The sequence below is a fragment of the Micrasema longulum genome, unplaced genomic scaffold, assembly GCF_059751315.1.
Source record: "Micrasema longulum isolate JH-2025_06_02 unplaced genomic scaffold, ASM5975131v1 h1tg000247l, whole genome shotgun sequence".
Classification (NCBI taxonomy): Eukaryota; Metazoa; Arthropoda; class Insecta; order Trichoptera; family Brachycentridae; genus Micrasema; species Micrasema longulum.
The window spans coordinates 58,042-70,632 of NW_028277452.1; the positions used below are offsets into that span (position 1 = coordinate 58,042).

At 31.5% G+C, this 12,591-nt stretch overlaps 1 protein-coding gene across 1 annotated transcript in view; it reads right to left on the reverse strand.

Moving 5' to 3' along the window:
* Nucleotides 1–462: 462 nt before the first annotated feature.
* Nucleotides 463–12,591, reverse strand: part of LOC148283339 (transcription factor collier-like) — a 71,258-nt gene continuing 59,129 nt past the window's right edge. Inside the window, exons 6-7 of the mRNA XM_088223662.1 lie at nucleotides 6,035–6,108; nucleotides 463–535 (exon numbers count right to left, since the gene is read on the reverse strand). Coding sequence (XP_088079788.1) covers nucleotides 463–535; nucleotides 6,035–6,108 — 147 coding nt within the window. The remainder of the gene's footprint in view (nucleotides 536–6,034; nucleotides 6,109–12,591) is intronic.

A 12,591-nucleotide genomic window follows, 5' to 3' on the forward strand; every position in this document is an offset into this window, starting at 1 on the left:
TAAATAAAAGACGAGTAATACTTTAATCCACAAATTTTGTGGATTAAAGTATCACTCGTTTTTTATTTATATAATAAAATACGATGAATTTCCATCAAGAATTTTTACTTACAAATTTAAATGTTTTGAAAAATGTTAATTTAATTGTAAAACTCTGACTTTTTGATAATATGTCTACTTAAAATTCTTCAGCTATGATTTTAAATTGAGTTGGGTTAGAAAAATACTAGTTTTTAAAACTAAGTATAACCTCGAGAATTTTTATTGGCAGTGTTAATATTTAAATTAAAATCAAATTAAAACGCAAAATTTGACTTTCAAACCACAACGACTTACAATATTTTTTTGAGAGAGCATTTTTCACATTTTTACTTTTATCGTCTGATATAGTATTCTTTCATTTTCAATAAAATGTGTTTTTTTAAACTTTTTATACTAAGGTAATAAAAGGACAAATAGTACTTACCTATCGATGATGACTGGGTCTGATGGTGTTTCATTTCTATTCCCACAACTTTTTTTATCACAGCACCGACTGAAAAAAAAACAAAAAATTAGCATTTTCTCATCTCTGCACCCAAGTTGTATTGCCAACTACATTGATATAACATGTGCATATAAAAACAACAGAGATATAGAACATTTTAGAGAATGTAACATGGATGTCTAAGCATATACGGGGCTTACGACTAGGGCCCGAACTCTAATGGATAGTTAAAATTTATCTTAAATTTTATCTACAAAGTAAAACAAAGTTTTTTTTTGCTAAACATGTTAAATTACAGGTAATCAACGTAGATACGTTGAATTTTCATATAAATATACCCATTTTCGTACATAAATATCGATGTTAGTTTATCCCGTCTCGATGTGTACCGATGACGATAGCGTTCATAATCGCGGCGCTGATACAGTAACCGGCAGTAAATAACGTACATCGGGATTAAGAAAGAGAATCGGTAAATTGCAGCTTTGTAGAGCGTCGTCTTTGTCATACATACACGCATACAGATACCGAACTCCTGCGTCAGAGACGACGCTCTACAAAGTCATCAGTCTTATTCTTAAGCCCAATATATTTTAACTCCTGCCGGGTACTGTATATATCTATTTACGTGGCCACTGGTAATATTCACCATTCAGCTCTTGTTTAAATATTCACATTTCTTTAATTCTTCAAATCGATGATTTTTGTGATGTAAATGAATTGTAACCTTTATTATCTGTAAATACCTGTATTGTACTATAATTGATTATTCTTAAAAATGATATTCTCCTTTCTTATTTAACAACAAATTAGTCAAAAAGTCAAAGCATCTTCACCGTATACTACGCAAGCAGTAGCGAGCAGCTTTCGCAGCTTTGTTTACTCGATGAACGCGGACAGAAAGAGGCGTCGGAAATGATCACTTTCGTCTAATTGATATTTCATTTTAAAGGCTTATAATCAAATAAAATAATTCGCGTAATGTAAAAGCAAATACATTATCTTATAGATAAGAAAATTTTCTTTAGAACGACGTAACTTTACCACTTTGCTTTATTTTTGGTGCTCATATTTAAATTTGGAAATAAACGGATGCAACTAGAATTAACACACAATATATATTTTCCTAATAAAAATATATTTGCGTTTACTTGATTTACTCAAATTTTTCGAATTTGGTGACCATTTTTAACTTGAACTGAATTGAACTGACTTGACTGAACTTACCAATTTCACCATTGAAAAATAGTAATTAAACCGTTAATTGCGAGGTATTAAATTAACCTTGGACACTAGCCACTGGACCAAAATTTAATTCAACACCCACATTTTTCAAAATTCTTTTTCCTTAGATTTTTGTATATAATCGGTCTTAAGCAGCGCCAAAAATATACCTGGCTACAAAATTTCTTCATATTCCTGGTGACTTCAACATGAACGCTTAGCTTCCATCCCCTTTCTTTACCTCTCTTTTCCTCCCTCTTTCACCCCTCCTTTCTTCCCTCGGGAGGGGGTAGGAGTCCCCGGGGAGTCTGTCCTCTGCCTATTCACTCAATGTCTTTGCCCCTCAGGAGGGCTGGCCGTAGAAAGGGACGCAGGCTCTTAGTGCCGTAACAGGGAATACCAATCGACTGCGCGTAGTAAATCATACAAAGGGGAAGGAACGATCTTGCAGGCCTTTAGAATTTAAAAAAGAAATCTTAAAAAGGGCCGTAAAAAATAAGAAGTGAAAAACAACACAAAAACATAATTAGACTGACACGTAAAGCTTTGCCCTCATAAATATTTATTTTTATTTTTTATGTTAATTATATTACGTTTTTAGTAAAGCTTGAATTGCTAGACTGACATTTCTTATGATTTTAAGCAAAATAGGTTTTTTTGTTTGTTTTTACCTCAATATGTTGATTGAAGTCATGAATATATAGTAAACAATTGTTTTATCGCTCTTGTTTGTCTTTGTCTTTACGTTATTTTTGTTGAAAGTTTTAGGTAACTAATGTTATATGAAAGAATTTGACTTAAGCCATACTTATATATAATAGTGAAATAAAAGGCGTAATAAACTATTTTAATATTTTGAATACGTCCAAATGTTTAAAGACAAGAACTGAATTTCGCCTCGAAGAAGCTTGTAAATATTGGTCTACATTAACAAAATTGTATATAGTATTACAACAGAGATGAATTTTTTTGTAAAATATGGAAGAATGCGGGAGTCATTAATAAAGTCTAAAAAATTATGGAGTCAAAATGATTTTTAAAAAATTAAAAAATTTCGTTAAAAAGTACAGACCAACTTTTTTTTCTTCATTAAAAATTATTGGTTTAGCGTAATTTTAATTATTTTTAAATGTGATTTTTTTAAAGAAACGCTATCTGCTACCTACGTTTTTATTTTATACAATAAATTATTATCTTTGTACGTAAAAGGCACAAATGCAGTTGATTTGAATAAAAAATTAAGACATCAATAATAATTCATAAATTTCTTATGCGTAATAATAATAGTATAATTTGTTTTGGGAATTTTAGTTTCCATGCAAAAATTATTTCATTTTTACGCATAATTAAGAGACAGCCGTGCTACAAAACCGGCTGCTATTATAATTGTAATTTAGTGATTTTACACAAAATAACTAGGTACTTTAACTACTAAAGAGAAAAATATCACAAAATCAAGATTGTCAAATAATGATTTTATGCAAAATTATTTTATTAGTGGCAAATGTTTGTATAATTGGCCTAATTTTACACAAATAAGACAGACACGCGTTGAGTAAATCGCAATAGTTATAAGGTCCTGCTCGTGCGCGTTCTCTCGAGGACAATGCGGCCACGCGCGATGGTGGGGTCATTGTTCCTGGCCAGATATCCTGCTCGCCTATATCAGTGACAATGTCTCGGAACAATATCCTTTTCTAAATATTGCTATTTATACGTCGACAATGGTCGAGTCCTGGGACAGAAAAATATTGTATTGTCCACTGTCAACGGCCTTTAACGCTGTTAATGTTTGAACATATTTTAAGACGAAAAAACTTTAAAAACAATTCATTTTTAACTTGCATAAATCGGTCGTTGTTACACAATTGAACACAGTTATGCAGAAAGCAGCCAACCATAAAAAAGTGAAACTGAGATAGTAGCACCTGTGTAAAAAGAGTGAATAATCAAATTTACACAACGTTTGGAATATTTTTGACTTTGACAAATGATAAATAATGAATACACTGGTTTTTTTATATTACAAACAAGAATCTAATTATGTATTTGATCAGTTTTGATGATTTTTTAAGTACCGTAAGATTTTTCTAGTGCTGTGGGTGTTTTCTTGAAATTGAGAAATGGCGTTTTTGTGATCGACACTATTTTCAGAAGGTGATTATTACAATTTTTTTATGTGAAAGTGGTCTTGTTGTTTTTAGTAGAACATAGAATTGACCTTACTGCACACGATAACACTAACATCTCTTTTTTTTTATTGTAGACTGGCTGCTTTGTGCATAACTACGTTAAATTTTTGCATGTTATTTTCCAGTTGTTATTGTCAACCAGTTTGTATATTTTTTAGTCGAACATACTGTTTTTTGCATGGCTACTATCTGTAATATTGCATTGAAAGCTTCTGTCTAAGGACTACTGTCGTAAAGACGTAACCTAAAAGTTTTGCCCAGATACGATACTGTACCTGACCCTCGAAATACAGAATCTCGCATGGTGTAGGCATATCAAAACATTATTTTTCCATAATATTCCGGAATTAAATATTCAGATGCATGTTCGGCAAGATGATACCTGCATTACTTATGAGTATATGGTACTTTAACTGTATCCTAGCAGTAAAATGTAATGCTTACTAGAATTGAGGTTTATGATGCTCCCTACCTCCACTCCAATTGATCACGGGCAATTAAAATGATTGCGTGTTTATACTGAACGTGGCATTTATAAATAAGAACAAAAGTATTAGTACAATAGCATTATACAAATTAATTGAATCTAAAAACCGAAAAATAAAATTTCCATGAATACTTTTGGTATTTTGAAATCGTTTTTGGGTCAATAAGATACTTATAGATCATAAACAATATAAATATTATAATTCATCTAATTTTTTGATAACTTCATTTGTAAAAATTACTTTGTCAAAACCTCAAATAAATACTTAAATAAAAAAAGCTTTTAGAATTCAAATTTTTTGTATAAATATACGAGTAAATGCAAACATACATTTCATTATTTTATTTTTTTGTGGGTGTATCCACTTCACTAGACCATATCCACGTTTAGGAGCGACAAATGTAATATTTTTGGTGCATAAGTGACAATTCTAGACATCCTTTTTACCTTGTAAAAGACGTTTTCTTGTCTTTTCTTTTTCACGTTTTGCATTATTTATTAAATGATAACCAATTTCAGGTGTTCTCGCATTAAGCAATTTGACAAAACAAATGTAATTAATCCATATCCATAGACAAATAGCGACTGATTTACATATTTTTTAGCACAAGGATTGCCGGAGAGGTAAAAAGTAAAAAAAGGATACTTATTTTTCATCCCAATCAAAAAAAAAGGACAAATAAAAAATATATAATGTGTAATGAGCAACATTATTTGAAAATTAATAACCAGTAAGGTAGAATTAAAAAAAAAAAAACAATTTGAAACTGACTTATTTTGTAGGATTTTGGATTTGTAAACATAATAATGACGCAAGGTTACCATATACTAACGGATCATCGTATTTCTTTCTTGGCGATATTTGAAAGACAGAACTATTTTCAATCCTGATGAAATATTTCATTCCATCAGGAAAATTCTAGTGATTACTTCTAGTTACCTAAATAATTTCTCCCTTATACCACGTGAGTGAAGCCACGGGTAAAAGCTAGTATTATAAACAAGAAAATATTTGTGTATAACACATTTACCATACAAGTTTATGCTTTAAATATTAATAATAAAACACAATTTGCTATGCTAGAACTGTGATTACTGTACGGTAAATGAACAAATGTTTTGACTCTAGTAAATGAGATTTTTTTACATAAAATATTTATAAATATTGTAAGAAAAAAAATATTTTAATGAAAAATCCTATAGATGATAAAATGTGTGAATTTGGATGACTTTTTATTAACCATTTTTCAAAATATTCCTGTTTTTTTATGCCCCTGTCAGTCATTTTGACCACACTTTACGGATCACTGTACGGCGAATGAACAAATGTTTTGACTCTAATAAATAAGATTTTTTTAACTTAAAATATTTATAAATATAGTAACAAAAAAAAGTTTCAATTAAAAATCCTATAAATGATAAAAAGTGTGAATTCGGATGACTTTTTGTTAACCATTTTTCAAAATATTCCTGTTTTTTATGCCTCTGTGAGTCATTTTGACCACACTTTTTTGTTCTTAAAACCATAAATCATAAATTTTTCACACTCTTTGTCACGGTTTGAGGTTTGTCTTTGTTGTCAAATCGATTTAACGAAAACATCGTGTGAGGATATAAATAATTGTTATTTATATATAAACATACCTGCACATTACTTCGTGTGTGAGAAGGACCCGACACATCTCTGGATTTTTGTCCTGTCCCTCGTACATGATTGGCTGAAAAGATAAAGAAAAAAATCCAATGATTAATGATCTTGCGTATCGATGTTGGGGGAAAACGTGGCAACTATGGTCTACATGGGAGATATTGTATAAAAAAACATACCTACTAGTATTATATTGCATGTTAAAAAAACTGTTGGATTTAAACGAAAAAATATTTTAAAGACAAATAAAAATTCTAACGGATATTATTATCGATAATTTAAGAATAGATATTTTACATTATTAATGGTTTTAGCATTTACTTTGTGAAAAAACAATCTGAATTTTTCAAAAATAAAACACTTTGTAAATTTAGTTTAATACATTAAAACACGACTAGTTTATATTTACACCTGAGGATGGGTAATACTGATTACCCGAAACTAGTCGTGACTTAATGTATTAAACTCTTGTGTGGTAAATTTACAAAGTGTTTTATTTGAAATAAATTCAATGGATATTTTAGTGAAAATCACATGTACATTAAGCATCCCAACACGTCTTGCAGCTATATAGCGCATAAACATTTGTTAATATAACAATATTTCACGCCCACCTTGTCAGGAATCGAATTCAGGACCCCAAGAATGGTAGGTGAACGAGCCGATGACTTCATAACGAGATGAATTTATCTCCACTCGATTTCTTCATTCAGGATTTGAACCTGAGAGCAGCCATCGAGTCGAAAAAAATAGTCCAGAGTTCTATTTTACACAAGTAAATGTATTTTTGTTTATTTAATTTAAACCTTCAAGTCTGATGAATGAGTACTTTGGCGGACTTATAAGTAAAAGCCATATATTCCAGCTAACTAGATCTAGACCATGATCAGAAAAAAATAACCTCAGCAAGATATATTATGGTGCGCAAGGGTTGTGAAGAATATTATAAAGAAACGAGAGAGATTGAAAGTTTATGCTCTGTAAATATCGAAGCCACTTGAGTTCGGAGCGAAAGGAAGATACATGGTCACATTTTATGAAATTGAAAATAACGCAGATTTTTTAGTTCTGCAAATGCTTTAAACGATCAATGAGTTCAGTTTTGGCGTCAACATAGCAAATATTAGCATAGCACGGAGAAGACAAAATAATAGGTTGGAACATTTTTTTTTCTGTGGTTGGATGAAAATTCTGAAGTCTTTTCAGGGAATGGAGGGTGTGGTAAAACTTTTTCCGAACCTCAGCAATCTGTTCTTGCCACGTTAAGCATTGGTTCATAATAATATCGAGATTTTAAACTGTTTTTTGTGAAAAAATCCTATTGTTATCGATCACTAAAGTAGAAATGATTAAAATATTTATAATAGAGATTTGTCTTTTTTCACCTGGAATTTTCAGGATCGATCAATAGGCAGATATACAAACAAGATATCTAATTTAGATCAAAGTGAAGCAATTTAAAAGCATAACTATATCAGTATGGAGGTTAATCTAAAGATTGCTGGCATAAGAATAAATTGAGCTGTCTAAAAGGGACGAGATTGAATTTATGAAGATGAAAAATATAAGTGGAGACATACGTTTTTAGTCGTGGTCACAGAAACGTAAAGTCTCGTAATTTTCTGGCACGTACTACGCAAAGCGAATTCCTTTATATGTGCTCACCTTAGCCGCTTTTCAGGTTTAACTCGTAAAATGTAATTACACTTTACTCAGATCATTAAACGGTTCAGAAACTCGCCGCTAGGGGATCGGGTGAACATTAAGCGGCCAAGCAGAGTTGAACAGCAAAACAATGGATGTCGTGCTCAAATTAAAAGTTATACCGACCTTTTCTTGCCAGGAAAAATAAAGGTTGGTTTTTACAATTTTTTAAATAAGACAACGACTTTGACTTAACATATTTTTACGTCTCGCGGTGCAATAGTTGGAGTATTTGTTTACCATGAAAAATGCTTTTCAATTCTGACAAGGTTGCCATGAAACATTTAATGAAAAAATATGTTTTTACAGTGCAGCAATTCATATTTTTGTCAATCCAAATAAAAACATAGTACATCAGTGGAGAACCGTCATTTATTTAATATGTAATCTTTAAAAAAATGTTCGTTGGTTTGTGCCTACATATAATACATGATATATAAGATATAATTATAAATGGCTATTTTTTCTGTGGTTCCATGAAAATCAACTCAAACAAGAATTATTAATAACCATTCAATGAACGTAGCTTTATTCACGCTATTTTAATACAATAATTTTACAAAATTTTATTAAAAAATATCACAATAACATTCAGCAGATATTTTCATTAAGATTTACATGTCAACACTGAGCACTGTCCGATTCCTTTTAAAATGAAAAATGCCAAATACGGCCACTTCAAACGCCACATTTCCTATGTGATACATAACAAGTCAGCGGTATCCTATCAAAGAAATATAGTCCTTCAGAATGAATGTTCGAAATACTAGTTACCGAATAGAGAATCTTCAAATAATATTTGTAATCTGCAAGCTTGTTTTGGTACTAAAAAACCTGACTGGGTTAAAAATGTAAAATATAGTGTACTTTTTTGTATGGAGGAATAAACTGAGGTAATCGGCTAGTTTCTTCGTTCAATGAGAACGAACGCTGGGCGCTGGGCGCACTTCATAGATTATTTTTTCATAGGAAGATATAAACGGCGGTGGTGATTTATAATAAAAAACAATTATTTTATTTATATTCCCATAAACATAGTTACTTTAAAACATTATTATCGAAAGACAAATATAATGGTAAGCTTCACATAATCGCTTATTTATAAAATTTGCCCCTGGAACAAACTGTGTATATTTTAATTATCTTCTTCGGCAGCTTTTCTCGTTTGGCAAAGAGAAATTTTCTTTTGGATATGGGCACCGCCGAGAAGACTTAAGTCCTGACATGCGGTGTGCGTTATGTGGTGGGCAAGTTGCAATAATTAATAATTCTTTGAATAATAACTGAAGCGTAAGGTTGTTCACCTTGCCTTCGTCGACCATGCTCGAAGTCCTAAGTGCGAATATTCGTTCTTTGTTAGTCCTACATTGCAATTTATTATTCTTCCTTGACTGACACCCGATGTAACTATGTAACAAAAATGATCTCGATAGACTGCATGCACCACCGGATGTAAATAGAGAAATTGCGATGCCGACCATAAAAAAAAATGCCCCTTAAGTTAAAAAAAAAACTCACAAGAAAGCATTTGTATTTTTTAAGTATAAAATAAACGGCTGTTATTTATGTACGCGTTAAAAATATTTGTTAAGTACCTGCCATTCTTTCTATAATCTGACACTAAATATCATACAATGAATGGATTATAGTGCATTTAGATTGTTTGCGCAGTAGGGGTGCGCAAAAGGTCAAATGACAAAATGATTCTTCAGCGCTATGTACCACGCATATGTAATGTTTTCAATGATACCGTCAAATAAAATTTTGTGTAGTTTTATTTTATAATTAAGCACATTAGAATCCCTTTAAATCGATTTGCAATTCATTATTTGTCTTTTTGAAACCCATAAAATTTAATAACAAAAACAGAATTGAATGAAAATATAGTCTTATTCCTTTTTATTACCTTTTCGCACCTATTGGTGCATAAGGCACTGCATTGGTACACTAATTGCAGTAAATCTTGATATTTTTTCTCACATAAAAGCAAGATGATTAGTCTTACGCTTTAAAAGCCAGTCTAGGGATTATGAAATATTCAAGCGTCAAATCTCCTTTTAAAATAAATATTTCCAAAAAACCATGTCGGGAATTGAACCCAAGACCTCTTGCAAGGCAGGCAAACGCGCTGACTACCACACCACGAGGCTGACATGATTAAATTAAATATCAATGTAGTTGAGGTCTCAGATTAGCACGGAAGGAACAGACTGATACCTTAAAAAAAAAATATATATATATATATATGTATATATACTGCAAATAAATCGTGTTTTCGTTATAGCAGCGTATGTTAATCTTGTTTTTCTTTTCGTGGTTATGTCATACCATATTTCTATACGATAAACTTATAAATTATTAAAAAAGGAATGGCCCACGCTTAGATGCTGAAATCTTTGTAAGTATTTTTTCCAAATTACGGTATAGCTTAATTTTACGACGTATTTTTTTAAGTGTATTTTTGTAATGAAAATTTTATGTAAATATATGCATGGGAAAATAAACAAATAAAAAAACATTCTAATGACCAATGTAGTTTAGTTTAAAATATTGAAGAAAAATACGTAACACTTTATCAGATACCTACAAATATTACTTCAGTTTTAATGTTATAAGGACGCGTTAGCTTTAAATATTTCAAATGAGACGGACTGGGTTTTTTCTTAACCGAGATTGTTAGATTCATCGGCGAAGGGCGGCGTCGTGATTAAGTGTAAAATATAATATCATTTAAAAATAGGTAGTAGAACGAATGCAGTACCCTATGCACCAATAAATGTAGAAAATGAATGATGATGTTGAATATGGAAGTCTAGGCATTTACAGTGCTAATGACACACACTTTTATTTTACTGTATGAAAAATTCTCCATCACTATTGAAATATGTTAAGCTTTAAGTATCTGCTTCATCTGCTTTTGAACATGTGAATTTATTGAACCAAGTACATGAACTAACAGATTACTAATTTTAAGTTAAATTTTCCAAAACATATCTACCAGGCGCGTGCGGTGAAAATTATCAGTAGGGCAGCTGACCAAAATATAATTATGTTCTTACATTTAGTAGGCATGATAGTAGATAAAAGTATATTTGCACTGTGTAGAATCACTTTTGTAAAATGCGCTTGAGGTTTTATAATATGGAAGTCTAGGCATTTACAGGGCTTATGACCTAATATATCATAAGCCAAATAAATAAAATACCTTAAATAAGGAAATATGGAAGTCTAGGCATTTACAGGGCTTATGATCTTATGGCTTATGATATATTAGGTCATAAGCCCTGTAAATGCCTAGACTTCCATATTTCCTTATTTAAGGTATTTTCCATCCCTATTGTAATTTGTTAATCTTAATGACTCCCGAGGGGGTGAAATCCAGTCTTTTGTCTACGAACATTTGGACAAACTCAAATTTTGTAAAAATAATAATAGTTAATCATTTATAAATTAACGCTGCACATAAGCAGGTGCGTCTAGCGTTGAACCTGTAAACATGTTATTAATGCTCGAAATGTTATTAAATTTTGGCCAAAATTAAATACTACGCTATTTAAAACGTTACGCTACACATAATAAGAGCTTTTTTCTTTGCATTACACGAGTTGGATGCTAATAAAACAATATCACAAGGTTATGAACCTTAATGCGCGTGCGCGGAAATCCGAGCATTTGTAATAGGACTGGACTCCAAATGAAGAGTTGTATCCAGATTCCAGCATATCTAACGAATACTATCAAGCCAAGGTACCTTGATATTCAGTATAGGAAATACGCATACATAGATAGGTATGTATACTGAAAATGTTGTTTGAATTTGTAAATTGCGTGCACTCGAGACTTTTTTTCGATAATTTTAGTATTATATGTAAATTTTTTAAATCAAATTTATAATTTTTAATAATAACCTATATTATTTCTAAATACTTAAGGGATGCGCCGCATCTATAGTATGTATAAGCAAAATGCGCCTAATATCCACCCTTATTGAAAAATGATTAGATAAAATCCACATGGCAACAAATCTTCTTTTATTTAACGACTCCTCTCAACGAAACAGCGCAGGACTCTCCCCTCGCGATAAAGGATTAAGTCTCTTATTAAAGGTAATCCTTGCGATAGATTTTTCCCTGTTTAATTGAATATGTAATGGAATGGCTTAGTGGCCTTTGTATCGAGAGATATTCGGGGATTCTGGAGGACTTAGTGGCCAAACAGGGGCAAGAGAGGGTAAGGCGAAGCAATATGCTCACTTTTGTACTTACATATGGCTTATATAAAAAATAAATACTGCAGATGGGGTGCGTACAAGCAAAAAGAAAACAAACATTACCATTACACTTCTATCCACACCCGATGGAGCTTAGGGCACCGTATTTGAACACCAAATGTGGCGTATCTCGTTTATCTGTATGGTTACCGATCATCAGTCTAACGCTCAATATGCGTAATTGCAACCAAATACAATAAAATATTCCGATTTAATTGACCTGTAAAAAAATCGTTAAACCTTCCAAGAATTGAACCCGCAACCTCATGCGTGGTTGAAGCGTGCGCCAGTGGGAGAGGGCCCAAATCCCGACTCAATTTCATTTTTCAGGATTTTTACCTGAAAGTAGGCTCCAAGTAGAAAATGCGTCTGGTTCTATTTAATAAACGTCTCATCTAGTAAATTAACAATATAGTTCGTCTGCTAAGATAAAAGTTAAAGAACTGAGATTGACTGTGTGAACTATTTGTTGACGCCATATGCTCGATCGAGGCTTAGGGAGTCAATATGGATCGATGTTGGTGAATGCTAAAATTATTTTTCAAAATAATTTACAATATTTTGAGTGTCTAAATGTTT